The sequence below is a fragment of the Amborella trichopoda genome, chromosome 11, assembly GCF_054954075.1.
Source record: "Amborella trichopoda isolate Santa Cruz 75 chromosome 11, AtrichopodaSantaCruz75HAP2 v2.0, whole genome shotgun sequence".
In the NCBI taxonomy this organism is placed as follows: Eukaryota; Viridiplantae; Streptophyta; class Magnoliopsida; order Amborellales; family Amborellaceae; genus Amborella; species Amborella trichopoda.
The window spans coordinates 5,703,357-5,728,832 of record NC_142346.1 but is presented as its reverse complement, the minus strand read 5'-3'; the positions used below and the strand labels follow the sequence as shown (position 1 = coordinate 5,728,832).

General features: G+C 34.9%; 2 protein-coding genes across 9 annotated transcripts in view; one reads left to right on the top strand and one right to left on the bottom strand.

Annotated features, from left to right (window-relative positions):
- LOC18444293 (Tetratricopeptide repeat (TPR)-like superfamily protein) overlaps positions 1-10,328 on the top strand; it is a 39,940-nt gene extending 29,612 nt beyond the window's left edge. For 4 of the 8 annotated variants that reach the window (XM_006854469.4, XM_020673676.2, XM_020673677.2 and 1 more), the window contains 12 exons: positions 1,465-1,603; positions 3,849-3,959; positions 4,038-4,122; positions 4,338-4,413; positions 5,832-6,020; positions 6,111-6,221; positions 6,547-6,711; positions 6,847-7,005; positions 7,464-7,757; positions 8,147-8,308; positions 8,963-9,078; positions 9,625-10,328. In XM_006854469.4, coding sequence (XP_006854531.2) covers positions 1,465-1,603; positions 3,849-3,959; positions 4,038-4,122; positions 4,338-4,413; positions 5,832-6,020; positions 6,111-6,221; positions 6,547-6,711; positions 6,847-7,005; positions 7,464-7,757; positions 8,147-8,308; positions 8,963-9,078; positions 9,625-10,162 — 2,145 coding nt within the window. In that variant the 3' untranslated portion in view covers positions 10,163-10,328. Of the gene's footprint in view, positions 1-1,464; positions 1,604-3,848; positions 3,960-4,029; positions 4,123-4,337; positions 4,693-5,831; positions 6,021-6,110; positions 6,222-6,546; positions 6,712-6,846; positions 7,006-7,463; positions 7,938-8,146; positions 8,309-8,962; positions 9,079-9,624 lie in introns of those variants that run through there. The other 4 variants (XR_016044096.1, XR_016044097.1, XR_016044095.1 and 1 more) reach the window with 3 other exon arrangements.
- A 5,736-nt stretch (positions 10,329-16,064) lies between these two features.
- Positions 16,065-21,188, bottom strand: LOC105421432 (uncharacterized). Its single transcript, XM_088852460.1, has 7 exons — positions 21,175-21,188; positions 20,048-20,153; positions 19,801-19,936; positions 17,013-17,077; positions 16,536-16,700; positions 16,187-16,259; positions 16,065-16,102 (listed from the first exon to the last, which is right to left on the bottom strand). Exons 1-7 carry the CDS (start codon positions 21,186-21,188, stop codon positions 16,065-16,067), a joined length of 597 nt encoding a protein of 198 aa, XP_088708586.1.
- Between the last annotated feature and the right edge of the window lie 4,288 nt (positions 21,189-25,476).

Sequence of the window (25,476 nt, the reverse complement as noted above, 5' to 3'; positions counted from 1 at the left end):
AGACATTTTAAAATTCTGAAAAATATTAAAAAATCAAAAAAATATTTATAATACATAAATAAAATATACTAGGAGTGGACTGGTACCAGTGAGTCAAAATAAGTGGCACTAAGGGCGCTCCACTCGCCGCAGAAACTATGATCCACAAATGTTTTCTTATCCAACCCAGTCTCTTTGTAGGGGCTCATGATTGGCTTGTCAAAGTTGGATAATAAAATAGTGGGACTATAATCTTGAAATGTAGATTACCTTTTTCAATTCACATGTACATGTGTCCCTGTAAAAAGGGTTGCTTCCCATGCGGCTTTCATATGTACATGTTGTGCGGAAGTTTGTTGAGAATTTGGCCCTTGCTCTCACAGGCCTACAACCGCACACAGGAGACCACACAGTTCTCCTGGTCTACAAACATGATCTCTAGGCTTCTCTCTGACCTCAACAAGGATGACCCACTTCAAACCCTTTTTGGATGTGCCACATGCCCAGGGCCAAGGGTTTTAGACATAACCAGGGCCAAAGGTTTTAGACATAACCTTTTTGGTCAGTCAACACACACCCCACTGAAGTGCATATTCCACTATACATCATTTTTCTTACAAGCTCTTTAGGCCTTTAAAGGCCACAAAAACCCAACAATTCCTAGTGTTTGGTGGTGGATGGTTTCCTCTCCGTGGGATCCAAGCAGCAAGTTCTTGTTCAAGGGGCCATATTTGGCCACCATTAGTTCCTCTTCTCGAAAAATTAGATTGGTACTGGATAGTCAAAATAGGCGTTTGATCGGTTCAGAGAGCACATGTATTGTTTGATCAGAAGAATGTATAGTGGTATGTGATCAAGAGTTCTTTGATGCATCTGCTGCGTAGGAATTTTAGGTTTATATTTACATGTCTTGCTTTAAAATGCCCTTCCTCAAGATTTGTTTTTTTTTAATGGTAAAAAAAAAAAAAGATTCTTAAGGTTATTTTGTTGAGTTGGACTATATGATTATATGAAGTACGTGTTGATCATTTGTTCTTGGCACCGGCTCATCAAATTGGTACTATTTATTGCCTGCTAACACAACTCTTATTTGCATATGTAGTGGTCATTGGTCTGTGGGTTTTGTTTGCATATGTGGCCTACTTGCAATAGTCATAGCGGCCGAATATTGTAGTTGTTGAAGTTCGCACATACCGATCAAATCTTTGTTACAGTTATCATGGATCCATCTTTGCTATACTTAACTCAGATCCCATCCATTCCATCAGGCAATTTGTTTCTTGAATGACCCATGAGGATTTTTCTCATGTCAATTTTGGAGATGCATGTGCAGTAGGCAGTCTCATAAATTTGTCTAATAACAATTTAAATATGCCTTCATTTATCTTGTTTTGCATGTTATCTTTATGCGTGGAAATATGTGTTCAATTTAGGGTCATGTTCTTGTTTGAAATATATATATATTAATTATTTTGTTGATTGTAGGCTCTTGTCAATGAACATGTGTGGCGGTCTTTGGAGGAGGATTTGGTTCCATCTGTCAATCCTAGTGGGGCAAATTGGCTTTATTCACTACCTAAGTCTTCCAGAAAAAATAATGACTCCCATATTTGTGTAGCAGGAGGTATGACTGAATAAACAACATACTGTCTCCCTCTCCCAAAATAATGGTTTTTCCCTCCTTTGTGCTTTCAAATGTCATATCTAGCATGCCATTCTAATCCACGTGGATGCATCCTCATATGATCTGATCTAAATTGTCTGCTGTTTGTTTTGATCTGTGCATCTCATCTAGTTTAAATAATGAAAATGTTGTGGGAATCTTAAGTGTACATGGCACATGCTTTGTACATGGCACATGCTTTGTTTACCTTAGGATGGTGTGGTGTTGATGGGATCTTCTAGAATTAGCATGTTACGAACTGTGGAGGTGATGCTTACCGCAGAAAAGTTCAGGAATTCTGTTTCACTCGAAAAACTTGCGTGATATATAGCTGATAATGCGCACATTGACATATCATGAGCAAAATTGTACTTTGATTTTGTTGTCTTGTTTTCCATAATGGATGAATATCATCTCTTGTGAGAGTGAGATTGATATATATTTCTAATCAGTGAATATCATCTCATACAAGCTAAAAATTTATGAAGAACAGTTTGTTGATGATGTAGAACCACATTTAGAAGGATTTATTTTACTTCATTCTTCTTGCTTGATTAGATTTGGCTGTTCACAATTTGACACCTTCTGGAGGAGATGAGGTGGACTGTTGAAGTCCATGATGGGGACCATGAAGTGTCTGTTCAAAGAGTGGTTCATTGGACTATCATTGAATGCCACATCAGATTCTGGTGAATATGTGGGTTCCCCTGTTCCCTTATAGTTACATTCCTTGTTTTGGCTGCTCGACATTTCAATCTCTTTTAGGGCGGCAGCAAACTCACTGGATGGCTTCTCATTTAAAAACTGGTGATGGGGGTTAGTATATGGTTACTGCAAGTGCTGGCCTTTCTTCTTACTTTGGAATGTGGGATGGGGATTGTTCCTTCCCAATAATTGCGTGGGACTTCCACTCTGCACAGGAAAACCTAGTCACAGCTTATGGGATTTAATGATAGAGAGATGCGAGCAAAGATGAAGGACCAGCTTCTTTTGCATGTAGAAAGGGCAGCATTAATAAATTCTTGGAACAGCCTGGTGTATTTTGTATCTATATTCCGTGTTTCAGCTACGGATGCAGAGCAATAAACGAGGGCCAGAAAGGATCTCATAGGGAGTGGTAATAAGGGGGGCTGTAGTCCATCTGGTCAGTTTGCAACGACTACAAGCCTCTGAGGGTTCCTTCGTATACTGAAGATTGGAATACTAATGAAGTTATCTTTGCTAAGGATTGTCGGTCTCTCCGGGAAACATTCGAGTCAGGAAGATCTTGGGATTGCATAATGAGATCAAGTGTGATGTCATTTCCATGGGTCTTGGTCCTCTAGGAGTTTTCTCTGAGAAAGAGTGGTTGGGGGAGGGGGTGGTTGTTGGGGTTGATAAAGAAACAGATTGAGAGAGGGAGGGCCCCTCAACCTAGGCGCCTGCCTAGTCCTAGACGAGGCACCTAGGCTCATGGAAGGAGGGAGGGAGTGGCCCCCCCACCTCCTTGCCTAATCCTAGATGAGGTGCCAAGTCTCAGGGAGGGAGGGAGAGGTCCCCCCACCCTAGGCGCCTGCGTGGTCCTAGACAAGCCTCCTAGGGCCAAGGAGAGAGGGAGATAGAGGCCCCCCCAGCCCTAGGTGCCTGCCTGATCCTAGACATGGTTCCTAGGGCCTTGGCCTGAGAGAGAGAGAGAGAGAGAGAGAGAGAGAGAGAGGGAGATGCCTGCCTAGATGGCGCATTGGCCACCTAGAGGCAGTGTGCCCCCCCCGCCCCCCCTCCCCCCCATCTTCTTCTCTTTCCCCCACCCAGGCACCTGCCTAGTTCTAGATGAGGCCCCTAAGGCCTTGGCTTGCATTATCCTGGTGGGCTGATGTTTAGAACGCTGCAGAGGATTCTTAAGACATTAATAATATTAATGTGCATGTATTTTCTATTTAATTTTTCTCATAAATAATCGATGCTCTTGTAGGCTATCTCAGATCATGATTAAATTGTTTTAGGATGCTAGGATCTCGATATGATTAGATTGCATGTATCTTTATAAGAAGAAAGTGGTTCTCTTTTAAAAAATTAAAGTAATTATTCCAATGTGCTGTTATCAGATCGCTTTCTTCAAAATATATTTTACTAATATACTACCTTGGATGCAATCATTTGCATTTGACATTTTGGTCATGTAGTTGTGTTATTGATTTAACCACTCTTTTCTCTTTCAATTCACCAGAGCCAATAAAAGTTGATCTTGAGTTCAAAAATCCTCTTCAAATCCCAATTGTTGTATCGTGTGTTCGACTAATATGCAAATTTTCCCCAATATCCAGCACAGGGGAATATGGTATGATATTTTATATCTTGTATTTTTCTCTCATTGTGGTGATCTTTCAAAATTATAACTTCTGAAAAAGTTCGACAGATCTGGATTGTGCTCAGTCTGTAAATGATGAAAATGGAGGGAGATCTGATACTGGATCCTGTGATGCTATGGAAGTCTCCAATAGGTATTTGTTTAAGTCTTCCTAATCACTTTCTAATATCTGGTTTTTATGTTCGTTAATATTTGTTCATACTTTCAGAGTTTCTATGTTCTTATTCGTGCCCTTGCTGCTGTATTAATTTTAACTGTTTGTATTACATTTAACAATGTGTTTACTACATGTGTCTGGTTAAAAATGTCATTATTGAAGGCTTTAATCACTTGGTTTTCTGATGGTAGGGAATCAAATGATGATTGTTCATCATTTATATCATCAGAGGTTGATTTCACTCTGGAAGGAGATGAGACTATGATGGTGAGCTTCAATAAAAAGGCATTTATTCTGCAATTGATGCTTTACCTCAGCACAAGGGAAGATGAGTGGCTTGGATGTGTTGCTCTCTCCAGCCTAGTATTTTATATGCTTAATGATGGAGAACACCATTCTTATGCAATGAATATCCTTGTACAATGTACTTTTTTATTGTTAAGTTTTACCCTTTAATGTTGAATCATTTACCCATTTCAACAGCACTTATAACAGAGAAATTTCTGGCTTCTCAGCAAGTAAAGATAACAAAATATTTTATCCTTTTATGGTTGAGTTTTTATTCTTGAATGTTTTCTCTTTATTTCCTTAACATTAATTTTAAAACATTTTATTGCTTATTTACTTCTACTCAGGAAATTGTGATTAATGATTCTGTCCCTGGCTAGACAGCTAACAACTAATTTTAATTGAGTTGTTGACTCAGGATAGCCTCACCACAGAGAGTTTCTTTCTTCATCAAGTTGGTGCCTTGACAATCCTTCAATTACCCTCCCTCCCTCCCTGTTTCCATCTTATATCTCTCCTCTCATCTTTTCACGACTTAATTCACACATTGTCATTGTTGCAAAAAACGGCCTGCCTAGAGCTTAGGCAGTGACCCTGCCCTGCCTAGGGGCCAAGGATGCTCTACCTAGGCCGAGGCTGACCTTCCTGAATACACCATCATGGGCGGGCATGCGGTCGCCAAATCCTAGGCACCCGGGATAGCTCGCCCTTTGTCTGAGGGTGGAAAATTCCCTTGGGCAAGGGGAATGGATTGGGGGTGGTAGGATGGGGGTTGGAGGTTGTCAATTTTCTTTTGGTTTGTCAATTTTCTTTTGGTTTGACAATTTTTGAGAAGTTTGAGAAATCATTTCAAGTCAATGTGAACTGCCAAGAGAGGTTATCAGACAAATTTTCAGGTGATTTAGAGCTTGAATTTGGGAATGTGTATGGAGATTAGAGTCTATGAGCTAGTGGTTGTGGTCTTATGTTTTTGTTGTTCAGTATGTGAGTATTCCATGAATATTTTACATCTTTTAGTCTTTGTGGTTGTTAGTTAATTTAAACTTAAATAAGTGGGTGAATACTGATTTATTAAAATTGTAAAATGTGATTCAGTGATTTCAATCTTTTTCAGCATTCATGAGCATATATTTGCATGTATACTAGGTTAGAATACATATAAATGCATAAATATGCATGAGCGATCCATCTATATGTATATATGTGCATTCGGAGCATACGCGTATGCGTATATGCTTATCTGGGCCGCCTTGAAATCCTGGTACCCTCCTAGCGCCTAGGACCTTAGACACCCCCCTCGCCGCCTCGGCACACCACTCAACTGTTTTTACAACATTGTTCCTCATGATGTTTTGGTTATCAATAAAAAAAATGTTGTTTCTATGTTATGAATTTAGGTACAATTGAAGGTTTCTCCTAAGATGGAAGGTATCCTCCAGATAATTGGAGTCAGGTGGACGTTGTCTGGCTCTGTAGTGGGTTATCTTTATTTTGATTCTCATTTGGCAAAGAAGAATTGTTCAAAAGGGAGGATTGCTGCATCAAAAAAAACTTCCAAAAATAAACTCAAGTTTACTGTGATCAAGGTTAGGATGCAGCTTGTTGTGCTCAATGGAAGGATTCTCAGATATTTTTGTATTGGACAATGAAATCTAATGTTGAAAATTTATATCCAGAGTCTACCTAAACTTGAGGCTCGTATTCATCAACTACCTCTAATGGCCTATTCAGGAGATTTGCAGCGCATCATTTTGGAAGTTTCAAACCATTCAGACTCATCGGTGAAAGTATGGTTCTTTGGCCATAATCAACTAGGGAATGTATACTATAATCACTATAGGAAAATCATGTTCCATAGAGCAAGCACAGTCCATTTCAATGGAAGGTGGTGGTTTTCCTACAATCCATTGTATTGTGGTGTACTTTCCCAATTTATAATAGTACAGATTACAAAAATTTTTGTTTGTGACATATTCTGCCATATTGGAAGCATTATAGAAGTTCATATTTGTTTTCATTTTCTTATATATATATATATATATATATATATATATATATTTAAACTGTTAACTGTATATTTCAATTATGAAACTTTGGGAATGGGCCTCGCAGAATATGAAACTAAAGATAAGTCATCCAAGATTTGTCGTTCCTGGGAGACTTGAAGACCTGGACATGGAATTTCCTGGATGTTTAGAAAAGCATATAAGCCATGACATACATGATATGCAGGATAATGCTATGGATAAGTTGAAGGGGCTTTCTTCATTTCCTAAGGTTTGTAAAGCATTTCTTAAGGCAATATATGTTTCTTGAAAAAAAACAAAAAAAAAAAGCAGAAAAATTGGTTGTACAAATGAGTTAGTTTTGTTCTATATGTCATTGTCTTCTTTTCTTTTTCTTTTATGTCAGGATGCTGGAATTCAAGGTGGGACGACCTTACTGTGGCCACTCTGGCTACATCCAGTTGTGCCAGGAAACATATCATTGAATATGTCGATCTATTACGAAATGGTAACTCCATCAGAGCATATGAATTATCGCATCTTAAGAATGCGTTATGATTTGGAGGTGAGTTCTCTATTATTTTATATGGTTAACTGTACCCTGGAAGATGACATGCATCTTGGCTTACCTCTCTTTTTATTGATATAGCTTCTGCTGCTATGTTGTGGTCACGTTTCGACAGTTCATGAAAGCTTATGTCTTTTTCCCATTGGTAACAGTTTCCACAAAAAATGCAGAAAGTACAAATAGCACTAGGAAAGCCCTATGGTGTCATGTATCCCTATTTCCCCCCAAGTGTTCATCCTATATGCCACCAAATTAGCTTACCTTGTGACATTAACAAAATCATAAAAATGATATCTTGTTATGGGTCAAAAACATGAAAAGTGAGATGATATTGAAAATATCAAAAAATTCCGCACATTCTCCTTGTGGGTGGGTAACCACTTTTGGACCATCTGATTGTGTTAGTTGCCTTCAATAATGGGAGGGAACACACTGATACCTTTCTCACTTTTCAGGTTCTTCCATCCTTGGATGTATCAGTGCAGATTACTCCTTCCCCCTCAAAGTTGCAAGAGTTCCTTGTGCGTATGGACATTGTGAACAGGAGCAACTCAAAGAATTTCCAGCTTCGCCAAGTATCATCAGTTGGAAATTCATGGCATCTTTCAGAATTGTTGCCAACCCCTTTGGGAGATCAACAACAGGATGAACGAACACTCAAGCAGGAAACTATTTACCGCTCAAGTTCTAATTGCCCCCGTCAATTGTTAGCAGTTGGTCAAGGGCTATCACAATTTTTTAAGCTTATGGTTTGTATGGGGACTTCTTACCTTCTGTGAAATTCGGGATCCGAAGTAAATGCTTTCTTACAAACCCCCAAACCAAGAAACCAAAAGCAAAAGGAAAAGCAAACCAAGTTGGTGTTCAGTCGTTCTTAATGTCTTCTGATGTCCATTTATCTGTTTGTTAACTACCAGATAGTTGTCTAGGTAAGGCTAATAAAAAATGCTAGTTTGTTTCTTAAAAACTCATGTTACAGTTCCTATATTTTTTTTTTCAGATTGAAAGTTCAATTTCCTTTCAACTTATTTGTTTTTCCCATAATCTGGTGTTATTACATTGTTTTGTATTTGGGTGTTCTTGTGTGTCCATGAATGTTTCCTTTCCACTTGGTTATTTGGGGATCTTTGTTTATCAGGAAGTTAGTAAGACATCCCGTTTGAAAGGTGCACTTGAGCGGCAAAGCAGCTTAAGCCTGGATATCTCAAGCATTAGCAAATCAGAAATTGATGTGTCTAGCATGCCTCTTTCAGAATTCCATATTCAAGAAATATGGCATCAAGAGAAACAGTCGGCTCAGGTCTGCTCTTCCTAACATTTCTATTCAACCATGTTTTGAGTACTATGCTAAGTTCTGCATTGAATCTTTAAGTTTGGAGTTTTATTTGTGATTTACATTTCCCCTCAAAAGCATTTTATTCATACTTTATTCTGTTCGATTTTGTCCTTTCTTGCTTATTATGGAATTTTAGCATTTTGATGCATCCATGCCCATAGCTGTATTTTTATCCCACGCAGCTTATGGAATTGCGTGTTGGGCAACTAATAATGGTTTTTTGAGTTCTGATTTTGGTTAACCATTTGCTTATTTTGCTTTTTGGACTCGATGTCCACAAACTTGCCTGATACCATTTTGGTAGCTTGAAGATTGACAAAGGGTTTTGATGTGAATTATTTTTCTAATGATCCCAATAAATTATGAGTATTCTGGCCATATCTGATAGTTGATATGATTTATCTATCTAAGCTCCAAATGCATGCCCAAATGCGTATAATTCTTGAGAACAATGGCAGCCAAATATTCTTCCAGGGATTAAAATCTCTTGATCATGTGTTACTTGCTAATAGAGGGTTTTGGCTGCTAATAGAGGATTTTGGCTCTTACTTTTTTGGACTTCTTTCTGGTGTAATTAATTAGTTCCTAAAATATCTAGTTCTTTGTTATGTGGATCAGGAACAAGGAAGAACAGTTGATTTAGTTCTGATCTCTCAATGGGAAAAAACCAGCCCTGAGCCAGAGCAGCAGTCAGGTTCACAACAGCTTTTTGTCCATTATTTATGTCACTGCAGGTAATCTTACCGAAATATTCACCCTTCAATTATTTGACATATCTATATATACAAAGGGAAGAATCCTCTTAAATCTTTTTTCTTTTTTTTTGGAACTATTAACATTAATGTGTAGAAAAGCTCAGCAGTGGTTACATCCTATTTACCTTCGAGATTAAATGGTGATTTAGTAATTAGTACTTGAATACCCATCCACATGTTAGGGTAGGATGGGAATCCAATGTTTGTGGGCCTTGACTGTATCGACATCTGTAAGCTGGCTCAGAGATAGAGAGGGAGAGAGTATTTCCACTGTTTAATGAATGTTCCACTGTTTAACGAGTGCCAGTAACTTGAAATATAGTGAAAGCAAAAAGATATTGTAACTTGTAATGTAGTGTCAGCTAAAAGAAATGTGTAATAATGTATCATTGCATTCTCATTTCCACTGTTTAACGAGTGCCAATAACTTTGAAATATAGTGAAAGCAAAAAGAAAGTGTAACTTGTAATGTAGTGGCAGCTAAAAGAAACGAATAATAATGTATCATTGCATTCTCATTTTCAGTGCGGACATGCAAAGTCCCATACAGTGGCAGATGGATGGTCCCCGAATTGTGACTCATGACTTCTCTGATTCCTTTTGTGAGATTGGCTTCCAGCTAACTATCCGAAACAGCTCTGATTATATTGCATCAGTTAGTATCAATACCTCAGATGACATCCCATTCCCTAGCCAACAAAGTGATCCATCTCAAACATCACATGTGGGGTGGCACGATATTTCTCTCTCAAACGGTGGGAAGGTCCCATCCGATATTCAAGGGCAAAGAAACACATCTACTAGGACATCAGTGGATTCGAGTTTGCCCTTTCTTTGGTGTGCCTCAAGTTCAACTAAGATTAAATTGGAACCGATGTCATCCATGGTGGTTCCTGTTCGAATTTGTGTTATGGCACCCGGGACTTATGACCTTTCAAATTACACAATAAATTGGAAACTCAGGTTCGGTACAGAGGAAAACTCGGTTTCAGGCTTGTTGGGCCGGAGCTGGGGTACGAGTCCTGGACATCCATTCTATCTTACTGTGCTTCAATCTAGTTGATTCATGGTGTTTTAATCACATAATTGACAAGATCTGAGCTAGAGTGGTGGCTGGTTTTTGTGGGTTCGATAGCAATCGCGTGGCCTGTTTTATCTATGTCTGTGCCATGATTTTTTGTAAAATAGTTTTTATAGTTCCATTGATTGCTGGTCAGTTTATATTTTTCCATTCTTTGCCCTATTTAAAAGCATTTTTTTGGGTGGTGAGAATAAAAGAGAAGATTTCAGCTGATTAAGTGGATCTTCTTGGTGGGTCTCCAAGAAACGTGCTGATCAACTGGTAAAAAAGGGAACAAAATTTGTGCTGATTATATTTTCTGTGTTGTGGCTGGATGGCACTTCACATTATGCTTTGTATGTGCTCTCTCTCTCTCTCTCTCTCTCTCTCTCTCAGAGAAGCTATGTCCTGGTTGTTGCTTCGGAATACAAGTGATCTATAACCATATTTAACTTCGATTTTAGGAAAAAAATTCATTAAGAAAGTTTAGATAAAATAGATTTATCAGTGTTGCCTTGCAGTACTAAAGACATTGGGATGTTTAATTCCTTTGTAAGAAATTAGTGCTCCAGTGACCATTTTCAGCAGTGTGCAATTCTCTAAATTGATTAATGGACTTTGGCTTAAACCATCACACACCTTCCCTTCGAAGCAATAATGTATGTACCCAACATTATGCTTTGTGTTGTTTGCGTGCCTAATTTTACAAATATAATAAATCAACATGTTCTTAGTTTTCTAATGAAGTTCTTTGATATGCCAAGCATGTCTTGAAAAACCAGTGGCCGCTAAGGCAAGAATATAGGGCGTTTGACTAAGGCTTTTATCAAAATTTAAAAAATGGTGCGTATATAAACAGTTGAAAATTGAAATAGACGGTTTAAATCACTTGTTACAATATGCACTACTTTTAAGGTTAGAATTTTTTTTAATTAACTCGAAGGTCTTCCTAACTTTGGAACACTCTTTTCTGTTGGGTTTTGAGGTGCATCTTAATTCTATGGTATAAGGTAGCAATCTTGTATAAACTCTTACCTATAATATATTATGTGAAAAAGATGTACCAACCTTATATAAACTCTTTCCTATAATATATTATGTAAAAAAGATGCACCTCACAGGATTTGCACTTGCGATGTTAGTAAAAAGTTAGAACGTGCTAGCAGCCAAAGCGCTTGAGCTTTTTGAAAAAAGTTCTTAGAATAAAACACCAATCCAGCCCAAAAAGAGAGCCTATAAAAATATATGATGTCTTATATAATATGATATAAGAAAAAGTTTATATTATGTATCAGCCTTAAACTGTAAAAATAAGGGGCACTTAAAAAATCTATCCCAAAAGGTTGTCTTGCATTGAAAAACCTTATAATTGATCATCTCAACTTTGAGATGTTTGTATGTGAAAAAAATGATATGAAGTCTTAAAATTAGTGCATTTTTATAACTCATTATTTAGACGGTCTATTTTCATAATTTTTTTATTGTTTATAGACCTGTTTCTTCTACATTATGTTTGGAGCTTCAAATTTCATCAATAGGTGTAAAAATGGAATTTTAGGTCATCATAGGGATTTCCAATGTTAAAACTACTTTTTTTTTGGTATACGCCTTACTTTGATTGTTTAAGATTGACACCGAACTGCACCCTATCATATATCATGTAAAGAAAGATGCACCTTGCGGGAAATGAACTTACGATGTTATCAAAAAGTTTAGAGAGCACTAGCAGCCAAAGCTCTTAAAGCTTTTCAAATAAAATTATATAAAATAAAATGTCGATGCACCACAAGAACTACACCAGTCTTGGGTGACTCCTGATCCATATTCCAAATTTTTAATCAACGGTTCTATCTATTTAGCTTTATATATATTAGCATGTATGGTAGGGTCCCACGGGAGTATAGTGTGCATTAACTCCTTCAGACAAAAGAAGTATTTGGGAAAATTTTATTGATCTAAAATTTTGGAATCCCCCTAAAAATAACTATATGATTACTATTAAGAAGGAATTGGATATTGGGTTTTTTCAACCTTGATTTTGTCCTCCAAGAAATGGATAATTCCCATTCAACTTGGGAACATTATTTCTTTTAGGCATATAGTGAGGTTTGATGGCTAGGTTCAAGCGGTTGCATCCTTGAAATTTGGGATCGTATAATTCCTCCTTGCATGGGTTTTGCTTGAAGGAGCAAATAGACAGTATGCTCCAATAGCATGCACATATGGATTTGTATATAGTTAATAAGATACAAATGTTAATGTCAGAATGAGTTGTAACGTGTGAATTTATCATAATGTTGTTATTTTTTTGTTTTAAAAAAATATTTTTATTGAGAAAGTAATCATTAAGGAAATAAAACTACTGTTAATGTTAAAATGAGTTGTAATGTGTGAATTTATCATAATATTATTATTTTTTGTTTTAAAAAAATATTTTTATTGAGAAATTAATCATTACGGAAATAAAACTACCGTGTGACTTTTAGTGAAAACTACACACTGTTACTTAACGAGCAACCACCACAAGAAGTATTTTTTTCTTAAAAAGAAACCACAATGTGAATCCACTATTCATAACCCTTTCTAACATTAGCCATTATATTTACAAGGGTTGTGAATTGTAGGTTATCCCTATATGTATACGAGAGTAATTTCATGCAATAGTTTTACAATAGTACAATAAAACAATCTTCAAAAGCCATGTTAGGGCAATCTATTTGACCCCGATTTTTAATTTGAAAATGCACCTAAAAAGTGGTTTTTCTAACCTTCTTAATATGAGTCGTCTATTTGATGAGATATTAAGATCTAAGCCTTAGAATAATTTTTTTTCTTTATTTGAATTTTATAGATAGCTTTGTTATCATTAGATGAATACCATTAAAAAAGAAAAAATTGATTTTGAGTTCCTCAAGTCCAAGAACTTAAAATTCACCAAATTGATGGTCTAGTTCATTATTGGAGACAGATTTATTTTGACTATATCTAAGGTACAAGTTCAATTTTATTTTTGAGATTGATTGAATGGAGAGAGTGCCTATACAAATTTAAGGTGATACAAATTACTACATACATGATTTTCTAGAAGTAGATTTTCATTATAGATAAAAATTTATATAAGGTGTCAACCGTGTACTATTGAACTACAGCACACATCAAAAAACCATCGAAAAAAGTTGTTCCGATGCTAAAAAAAATCTTCAAATTCATTATCTCAACTCAAGGCATATAGATATGAAATATAATAATTTCAAGCCCTAAAAATAATACATATTATAGTGCATTATCTAAACCATCTATTTTCAAAATTTTAAAGCCATAAAAATAATACATATTATAGCGCATTATTTGGACCATCTATTTTTTCAAAAAAATAACCGTTTATGGATCTGTATTATTTTGGAGCCTCAAATTTCATAATACATGGTGACAATAGATTTTTAATATCACCCCAAGACTTTTTGGCACCAAAACTGCTATCTTTTTACATAATTTTGAGGTGCGCCCTACTTCAAGGATATAAGATTTGGCAACTTATACAAACCTCACGTTCATTATATTATAATGACGCGATGCCATGAAATCACTCCCAAAATCAGATTTTGATCGGCCCTTTCGTGAACTAATCGGTTGCGGGAAATGATTTTTTTATGGCTCTTCTATTCCTATTTTACTGAAAAGTTGTTTATCTTTCAAATTCAAATCAAATGGTTTTTTCAATATTTGGACGTCTCTATTCTTCACAACTACTTGGATTTTATAGGCGAAACGCAATCGGAGAGTTTTCCAATCAAGATTTATCATGAGAAAACAATTGCTTTGACAAATCTTCTCTCATGTTCAAGAATTAATTGATGCTAAATGATGGACATTCCATGTTTCCGAAAAAGGGCTCATTGAAAATTTACAGTTCAATTGGCATCAACACTGGGATCAGTTTGCTATCCCACTAGCGTGGTCATTTTCTAGCCCTAATCACTTCAAGCTGAATATTGATGGGGCTCCTCGCATAACGGCGCCTTTATTGCATGGCCATTTCCAAGTAGAGTAGGTAGGGGTGGTGTTATTAGAGACAACGACGGTGCTTTTATTATAATATTTTCAAAACCTTTTGAAATGACTTCTAATAATCTAATCATGCATAATTATTTGCTCTTGAAGAAGGTCTAACTCTAGTTGTTCTGTTAAAGTGTTTTTCTCTTCAGATTGAAAGCAATTCAGCTCTGCAAGTTAGTGCTATTCGTGACTGCTGTCAACCTCCATAGAAGTTACATACAGTTGCAGCGAATTGTAGACGACGACTTTCTAATCATAGGTGGTCCATTACCCATATTTTTTGTGAGGCCAACATGATGGCCGATATTTTTGTAAAGAGGGCCACATCACATTTACAAGCCATTGTTTGGCATTTTCGTTCGCCAGACTTTATTTTCCTTGCTTTACTTCATGATTTGTCACAAGTGCCCTCTTCTAGGGTTGTAAAGAGATGAGTTGCAACCTTTTTATTTTGAAATATTAATAAAAAACGGGTAGGGGGCCTTCTCCTCCACTAATTTTCCCAAAATAAAAAAATAAAAAAAATTAATCTAGAATAACTAAATTGGGGAAGATAATAACAAGAAATAAAAATGAGTGGGAATCAGGTGATTGCAGGAGCCATAGCCCAGCATACCACATCCACCGAACCCAATCCGGACGAGGCCATTATGATCCAGATGGCCATTTTTGAATCATTGTTTAAAACAAAATGATAAAAATAGTAGAGAAGACCAATATAATGCTAATATAATGAGATATCAAGTATCGGTAATGTTAAATGCTGGTATATACATGGAAAATGTATTGAAACTTCGGAAAACTCATATTTCATGATGCTGGTACGTACATGGAAAGTATATTGGAACTTCGGAGAACTCATATTTCATGTCCACCTTATCACACCTCAACACCGCATGTCAATTCCAATATCCAGAAGAATGTGTCTCTCTCTTTCTCCCTCTGTCTGCAAAATAACGTGTTATGACAGAAACCTGATGTGCGTTTTTGCCTCTCTGCATGCACCATGAAGACGATAAATTGAGTGATTAACCACTGCATAATGAACTGACAAAATGTATCCGAAAAACTTATGAAGCCAGAAGGGACATTAAATAATGAAGTCTTGATCCTCATAATCAACTGATGTCAAGTTTTGCAACTTCCAACAGTGATATATATATATATATATATATATATATATATATATATATATATATATATATATATATAATATGGGAAAAGTTTATATAAGGTTGCAACCTTAAAATGTAGAATCACATATACGCCTAAAAAATCTATCGGAAATGTTGTTTTAATATTGAAAAAACACTTTAATCGATCATCTCGGCATCGAGATGTATGAATATGAAAAAAAGTTTTTGAGTCCCGAAAATAGTGCATTTTGCAACACATTATCTAGACCATCCATTTTCAAGATTTTCATATATTTATAGATCTACTTAATTTTAACTATTTTTGAAAATTAAAATTTTCTAATTATGCATGGACATAGATTTTAAGATATTACTAAGAGTTTTTTACAACAAAATTACATGTTATGATAAAATTTTAAGGTGTGCGTTAATTAGATTGTTTAAGGTTGCAACCTTATAGAAACCGCACCCATATATAATTGTTTAGTTCAGTGAAGAAATCCAGGGAAATGTTTTTTTGAAACTTTTTTGGTTCAAATAGCCGTGCGGCCTGCCCAACTTTTCTTTGCTGGGTTGCTGCCTCAAAAGCACAAGAAGTCCAAAAATAGCTCCAAAAAAAAAAAAAAAACATGAAACAACATATAAGGGTCAAGTAATTAGGTTTCTTATTGGTTAAAGCTTAAAACTCCAAAGATCGGGCACGTTCCTTATGTTTAAACACCAGTAACTTTCCCTACTGCCACTGTTTTTCCTATGAACAGAGAAACTAAGTAGCCTCAAAAGCAGTAATTATGGAGCTCACTCATCAGAAGACTTATTATTTAATGTGACCTACCTTCAGAGCGAAGTGTAAACCTTCCAAGCTGAGGAATATCAGAAAATTTTTTGACACATATCAACCTGTTCATCTAGGTAGCATACCATCATCATCATCATAGCTTTTTTTTAATTAATTGGGATCGGCTACACGAATCCTGGTCTGCTATTTTGCTCTATTTAAGGTCATACCCTCAGTGAGGCCATAAGTCCCTATATCTTTTCGAACTACTCCCAATTACGCCCTTTTGGGTCTACCCCTTACCCTTTTCAATCTTTCCACTTGAATTAACTAGCAAGGATAAATTAGTAAGTAAATCCTAGAACATAAAATACAAAAAGTTTGAAAGACGCTCAATGGAGTATACTGGAATACGATGGGCCACAATCACACCATTTTTCAAGAAAAGAACTTTCCCATTCATCGGCCTCCTTGTTTTGAGATCAATTTGGTTGTAGAAGTCACTAATTTCACACTCCTCCACAATTGAATGAATGTGCAATACTGCCTTGTAGCCAGCAGTAAAAATAGCCTGATATGATAGAATACAGATATAAGTTAGTTTTGTAAATGCTTTTACATTATGGTTGAGAATGCAAATACCATCCTAGAAACACAAAAAAACCATGCATGAAGGGGGGAACCTAAGGGACAAGTTGGTGTTAACTTATACAAGATGAATCCAAGGATGATGCAACCTATGGAATTAAATTCCAACTTAATTTCTTCCCCCGAAAACATTTAAGAAAGTAATCATTCAGATTCAATGATCCAACAATAAGGAGAAAAAAATAAAAAAGGGACTCTAAAAGAAATTTCCTAGAATGCCATTACATCAACATACATTGTCAAGCAACTCCAAGATCTGTAAATGAGCATCAAATTCAACTACTGCAGCTATTGGCTTCTCTGCATAAATTATTCACTGAAAATTATTCACCGGCAATGGACTTCAAATAGTAAAATTATTTTTTTGCTTCCTCTAGGTGATAAAGTGTTAACTTAAATATTTGGAACGGGAATTACTATTTGCAACAAAACCAAACTCTATGCTCTTTTATCTGAGAAATTTATTAGATCGGCCTCATGTTTAGGTACATTAATGGTATTTGATAAATTGCTCAACCAAGTTCTTTTATCAATTAACTCGATCCAGATAAAGTCTTCCACATCCAGTTTTAGAGAGCACTTCGAAGACCAGAGTGTGATGCATGAAATGTACAACCGTAAGGTATTGGAGACCACTTTTAAATGAGTTTTATAAACTCAATACTGGAGTGCCTAGTCCAATCGGTTGGGCCGTCAGGCAAAACCACACTATAAACTAGGATTTGGCCTTAGAAGAATTCATAAGGTTCAAGATTTGGTAATATATGGTGCTAATGAGCACACAATCTTAGACCAAGTGTTACTTGATACCTCCTTGATTAGTATATTAAATAAGTGATATCAGAATTTGACTGGCTACTAAACTGGTTAGGGGTTTGGTCTAAATAAAACTGAACCGATCACTAGTCTAACATGTTGGACACGAAGGTAAATAACAAATAGGAATAATAGTTTAATTATATGAAATACATAAAATAAAGTCAACCAAACTTGTTTAGCCAGTCTAACAGGCCAAAACTAGTTGACCATTGGTTTCACCAGTTAATGATGCAACCCAATTGTTGCTTTGGACCAGACTAGCTAAGACCCCAGTTGCAATCCGAGCAATTGGACTGTGGTTAGTTCAATTCGATCTTTGATAACAATGCTCTAAAGTAATGTTATCATGACAAGACAAGATCGATTGGTCCAATCAGCCGGATGGACGACTAGTGTCTTGGCCGTTCTAGTTCATATAAAAAATCGAGTTTGATAAAAAAACTGCTCAAAACTAATATTTGACTGGTCAGATAAACCTGTTTGTTTTGACACGTCGGCCTAACTAAACAAGGTTGGGAAACTTGTAATATATTCATACTTATATTTATTTTTAAACAAGTTTGGTCCAATTGTTGGTCAGACCTGTTATGTTTGGACCAGATCACTAACTTGTTTGGTGTTGGTCCAATTCTAAATTCTGATAATACTACTCTAAAGTGTAATTTTTATAAGTTTCGGATCAATTCACGATCTTATATTCTAGTAGGGGTGGTAGTATTTTTACATACTACCTAGATATAGTGTCAGATGTTTTTTGGCTTTGCCAGGATTTGTTAATTAACTTATCGTAAGAGATCACCTTCTTGACTGGTTGTCCACAATTTTCTGATTTTGAAGGACTTGTTAGTTGAAGATGATTCACTAAATAAGGCCCCTTGGAGAATGGCTCAACTTCCAGAAGATAGTATTCACAATTTTAGATGTGTTGTTTGTTTCTCTTGTGCATAGTGAACCAGTTAACTAAGGCGGGTTATGAATTACTGTTCTACCTTTAGGAGACTCCAGCCGTTTAGGCTAGACATGAAAATTTTTCCCTTTTCTCCTCTTAATGTTTTCTGCTTTGTTTTCCTCTATATATGTATTATTTGAGTGCATGATACTTGAAAGTGAAAATTGTACATACCTAAACAAGAGTGTCATAACTGTGTTGTACACTTTGAAAGTATATATAAAATCATAAAGGAATATATGCCCCAACATTATCACATCTCATCTTGTTTGTACTTGAGTACAACTTGATGCATACAACTTCTCTCTAATAAATGCAAAGTCACTAATTAACTTTATGGGTGTGGTTTCTATAAGGTTGCAACCTTAAACAATCCAATCAAGGCGCACCTCCCTCTAAATTTTATCATAATGTGTAATGTCGATGTAGAAAGCCATTAGGATTATCTTAAAATCTATTTTCATATCTAATTATCAAATTTTAAACTCCAAAAATGGTTAAAATCAAGCAGATACGTAAACATATGAAAATATTGAAAACGGATAGTCTAGATAATGTGTTGTAAGATGCACTAGTTTTGGTACTCAAATTTTTTTTTTTTTTTTTTTTTTTTTTCATATTTATACATTTTGATATCGAAATGATCAATTAGAGGGTTTTTCAACGTTAAAACAACATTTTCCAATGGATTTTTGAGGCGCATATGTAATTCTACATTTTAAGGTTGTAACTTTATACAAACTTTTCCTTAAATTTATATAAAGAGAGAAGGTACACAAATGAGCATTTTGTAGAAAACCCTAAAGCAATCCACGAAACAAAAAAGAAGAAACAAATACAAAAAAGAGAGAGAACCAACCACAACGTAAAGATATACATGGTTTGACAACTGCCTACGTCCACGAGGAGATGAGAGCTTCTATAGTAGCAATTGAGAGAAGGGTTACAATGGTCCTCTGCCTCACATCTCTCTCTGTTTCCTATTACAAAGAAATCTTTGTATTCCTTAACCTTAAAAAAAGAACTCCCATCCAATATATAGAGTCCCAGGTAGATGGTACAAATTACCAAAATACCTTCGAAGTCGTCTTTTTGACTCCACCTTTGACATATATTTTTTCAGTATACAAGATATCAATCCTCAACACATTTTTCCTTTTTTTCCATTCCTGTCCTTTTCTTTTTCCATTGATAATAAGAAATGAAAGCAACCTCATAGCTTTTGAAAAATATATAAAGATGGTCTAAGACATACCCATACTTGAAAGGACAAAACCCACAGATATATCCTCTTCCTCAATTCCTGATAATCTAACGCGAACATTTTCATCAGGCCCAGCACATTGTACTTTATTTTCATCACAATAAACCGCCAACACTTTCACACCAGCCTATAGATAAACAGGCCAACAAGTTAATTTTACAAAAAAGATAACAAGAGAAAATTTTCAGACAACTGGAAATAAAGACCAAAGAGAAAACAATGTAGAAAGACAACACACCCTGTTAGACATCACCAATAAGTTGTCACCTTCACGGACACTACCATACTTAATTTTTCCCATAAGGGCAATTCCCAAATCTTTCAACTTATCAATTACTGGAATCCTGAAAAGTGATGGGAAAATATAAAAGTAAGTATTAATGAATAAACCAATTTTTAATCTTTACCATAATGTAAAGAATATTTAAAAATGCATTACAAATAAAATTCCTTATTTTTAAGAATTTATATATATATTTTTTTATTTTTTTTTAAAAATACCTGTTGATCACCCTAACCGCTCAAAACCGGAACCGGCCAGTGGCCGATTTTGATCTAATCGGGTAGTTAGTGGTTAGATCGGACGATTTTGCGAACAATAGTCATATATATTATAGGAGATTGCATGGCACATTCTCATTTTTAGGACATATCATATTAGAAGAAATGGAACTGTCCTACATTCTCTGTAGAATTAGGGCCCTTTCTTCTAATACACTTCCTAACTGATTTAAGGATATCTCTAAAAAAAAAAAAGTCTTGAGTGAGGGTGCAACGGGCTGGGCTAGGATCACTAGGGTAGTCTTGCTCCTATAAGCCAGCCCAATCCCAGCCATAGCCTAATTAGGGCCGCCCATAAATAAATAATAAAAATATAAAAAGAAAAAGAAAAAAAATGACACTAAGACGGGTTGAATTGGGTTGGCATTGGCCCTAGCTTGGCGCTCGAGCCACAGTTTGTGGCTTAGGCCCTACTTTTCTTTAGGGCCATGTCTGTGTGCGTAATCTCAACAGTAAAATATCATTAGAGGGTGGAAATTATTTTATTTATGGATGTAGTTTGTAGGCCACAACTTTAAACGATCAAAGTATGACACACTTCCAAAACTTTGTCATAAGATGCAATTTTAGTGTCATAGTTCTTGATAATCTATTTTCATTTCTAATTATAAAATTTTAAACTTTGAAAAGGGTTCAAATCAAGCAAATCTATCAACGCATGAAAATCTTGAAAATTGACGGTCTAGATAATATATTGCAAGATGTACTATTTGTGGAACTTAAAATCATTATATATATATATAGGAAAAGTCTTCCTAATGCCTACAGGCGAAAATAAATAGTGATTTTTCCTACCTTTATCACCGTCCAAGTTTCATCGTACAATCATGATTGTCTATTAGTGTTTTATTTTTAATTTTATTTTTATAAATCAGAATGACCTGAAATTTGGAAGATATGTACATCTTAATGAGGAGCATCTAATAAAAATATAAAATAAAATTATCCATGAAAATAAATTGACCAAAATACCCCCAAAATATTTCAGGGGTATTTTAGTCAATTATTTTCATATAAAATATATTTTTTAATATTTTTAAAAGATTCCCCTATTTTTGATAAATAAATTTTCTAAATTTCAAGTCATTCTGATTTATAAAAAAAATTAAAAAAATAAAACACTACCAGACAATTATGACTGCGCGATGAACTTTAGACGGTGATGGATCATTGTTCATTTTCGCCTATAGGCGTTGCGTAGTGTTTTTCATATATATATATATATATATATATATATATATATATATCAATGTTTGAGATAATAAGCTATGTGGTTTGATAACATCAAAAAGGTTCGTCTTTCCCTTTTTATAATATAAAATATCAACCTCATATAAACTTTTTTCTTTATGGGTAGAATTACAATGAATTGATGCACATGTCCCTCTAAACATTCATTATTATAAAATTTTCCTTTATGTTTTGCGTCTTTTAGTTATATTTAGTTTTTATCTTTGGCTTTTAATTTTTGTGAAATGGCAATTACAAAATTATTGACTTCACACTTTTAAGGTATGAAGTCAACAAAATATTTAGTTCGAAACACTTCGAAACTTCAAGATCTAAAAGTAGAACTTCAAAATCCAAAATGCACTCAACGCATGAAAGAGACTCTAGCCATAGAATTTTTGTTATTCTTTTACATTAATACAAGTCCATTGACTTCGGACTTTATCCAAAGTGCACTTACTTGAAATTTAGACATGGTCCAAAGTGCAAGTATTTTCTTGACTTTGGACGTTTTCGTTGTCACTTTAAGCTATAAAGGCGAAGTGGGGCATTTTAAGAAATAAAAAATAAAAAAGGGTATGAGCATAAAATACAATAAAATTGGGAGATTTGTATAATAACATATATTAAGGGGGGCATGAGTTTGATTTCCTTTAGAATCAGACTCAAGATTTCAGTGTTACTTTTTAAATTCCATAGTAATAGTACCTTGGTAAATAAGTTGTTCAAAAATGTCTTAATTATCCTTTTAGGGGCTGGCAACTCTGAAGAACAGACATTTTTGTACTTTGGCTTACTTAAGCGGCTAGAATCAAATTTAAAAATACCCACGACTGCTTAGGACTACAAATAGGATTGTTGAATGACCAAAATAGCCTTAATTACTCATGGCTAGCAACACAAAACTATGAGTATTTTTGTCATTTGATTGTTTCGTGTTTGTGACCCTAAATATGTATTTTCACAATTTAATTTAATACCACGGTACATGGTGTTCACAGGATGATATAGTTTTGATTGATGAGACAATAGGTGGTGTCAACGCAAAGTTAGAACTTTAGAGGAATGCTCTAGAATCTAAAGGTTTAAAAATTAGCCTGACTAATACATGATATATGGAATGCAAGTTTAGTACTAATAACTAAAAGATATTATTTTCAATATTTTGAGTCTATAATCCATGATAATTGAGAGAATGATGAAGATCTTGCACACAAAATTATAGTTGGTGGGCAAAGTGGAGATGCACAACCAGAATTTTATGTGATCGTCGTATACAAATGAAACTAAAAGATAAGTTTTATAGCACAACTGTGAGACGAGCTATGCTTTATATGATAAAATCTTGGGCGGTCAAGGAACAACATCTCAATAGGATAAGTGTAGTTGAGATGGAGGTGTTAAGATGGAAGAGTGGCAAGATAATAAATGATAGAATTAAGAAAGAATACATACAACCGAACTTAGGGGTGACTCTAATAAGCGATAAGATGAGGAAAAGTAGACTTAGATAGACTCACCATGTGCAGTGTAGACTTATAGAACACTGGTTAAGTTGTATATTTTGGTTCAAATGGAAGGCTCTAAAAAGGCAAGGAGAAAGCCTAAAATGATAAGGATGAGAGTAGTAAGAAGGAATATGGTGACTTATTGCCCGATTGAGTGTATGATCATTGATGGAGTAGAATGGTGAAGCAAGATTTATATAGCGGAACCCAAATAATTGGGGTACGGGTCAAATGATGATAATGATGATGATGAATTTGACACAATATAAAAAATCCAAACGTAACAAATACTAATAATTTTTTAGGGTTTTCAACCATGAATAATGGTAATATGGGAACTTTGGAAGAACTTTTTGAGGACGTACTCTTTTTTAATAACATGAAATTTAAGTACACCCTAGCGTTTATAAATAACCTCTTTTAGCTCTTTAACGATTTCATAATAGGAAAAAGTTTATCTAAGGCTGCAACCTTCAAATGTAGAATTAAATATGCACCTCAAAAATCATCAAAAAAGATTGTTTTAATGTTGAAAAACCCTCTAATTGATCATCTCGACATCAAGATGTATGAATATGAAAAAAAAACAAAGATTTTGAGTCCTAGAAATTGTGCATCTTGCAACACATTATCTAGACCGTCCATTTTCAAGATTTTCATATGTTTATAGATCTACTTGATTTTAACTATTTTTGAAGTTTAAAATTTTATAATTAGATATGAAAATGGATTTTCAAATAATCTTAAGAATCCTTTTATACCAAAGTTACATATTATAATAAAATTAAGAGATGCGCCTTAATTGGATTGTTTAAGGTTGCAACCTTATAGAAACCACACTCTTCATAATATGTGATATTTTCTCAATATGAATTAAGAGATCAAGCCACTTCACAAATCATCCCATTTAACATAATTTGATTACACTCATGTGCCTCTCATAAATGTGTCAAGCCTACAGGAACCAAAAAAACGCCTGTTTATAGTATCATGGTAGAACATGAGATTTTATACTTGATAAACCATTTGTCGCTTGTCAATATTTAGCTTTTTTTTTTTTTGTTGGTAATTCAGTGGAAAGACATGCTTCTACCTATTTTTTAATTAGTTTGTGGTTTTTGAAGTGGTAAGTAGGAATAGATACCACAATATACAACTGAGGTATGGTGTGTGCCACCACCACGACCTATCCCCGCCGGCCAATAATGATTGGACTTTAAGGGGCAGCAAAAAGAGAGTGAAATTTTGTGGCATTAGGAAGATATATACCATGTTAATGCTTAAAAAGGATGAGGAAGATATATACCACTTTTTCCTTTTTTCTTTTTCTTTTTTTTTCTATTTTTCTTGAAAATTCATAGACCACATTTTCTTATTATTTCGTAGCAAAATAAATTTGGAGTTGGATGATACAAAAAACAAGTATACAATGGATGTTGTTGAGGACAAATTCTCAATTATTCAATAAGTAGTTATTCACTCTCTTTTTTTTGGGTAATTTAGTAGAGAATGCATGCCCTACTTGTTTTTTCAATTAGTTTGTTTAAAAGTGTTATTAGAGTGGTGTCGGTGGAAATGAAAATCGCAACATGATGACTAGGGTTTGGCACTCCCTCCGATAAAATTGGCAATGCCCCATGGCAAGCATTAATGGGTGTTGTAGTTTGACATATTTGAGAAAAATGCAACAATATGGCCTTTGAGAGTATTGTGGATGGTGTTGAAGCTCTAAAATCTAGAATTATGAGGTCAATTGCTCAATGGAGTTTGGTAATAGTATATATTGTCGTCGATCTACAAATAGTTTATGATATTTATGAATGGTGATCAGGTGCTTATTTATGTGCATGCAATTTCAAGATTTAACTTTTGTAAGCTTCTCATATGGGTACTTTTGCACTTTTAATGGATTAATATTGAAAGGTGGGGAGCACTGAAAATTAATAATAGATAGTTTGATTAAAGGGGGAGAGGGAGAAAACTTCATCGATCAAAGGAGGAGGAGAAAACTTTTAACAAGATTTACAATCTCAACCATTCATTATGTAAGTAATGACATGGATAGTATAATTGAGAAATTTCAATCAAAAGCTAAGTTTTAGCCTCTTAACAACGAGATTCATAATTATTGACTAAATCAGTGGGTTTCTATCTATGTTAAGAAACATGTAAAATTTTTAGCTGGTGATTTCTTCTGTTTTTATAGACAGTTTACCAAATGAGGGTTTTTAGTTTCCAGTCACTGATTTCTACTGCTAACTTTCCTCAGGCTCACAGTTTTTTAAAGATTCTGGAGGAAAACAATTTTCTTAATTACCAAACAAACTTTAGGATTTGTTCGATCTGCATCATTTTTTAAATTTTAAAT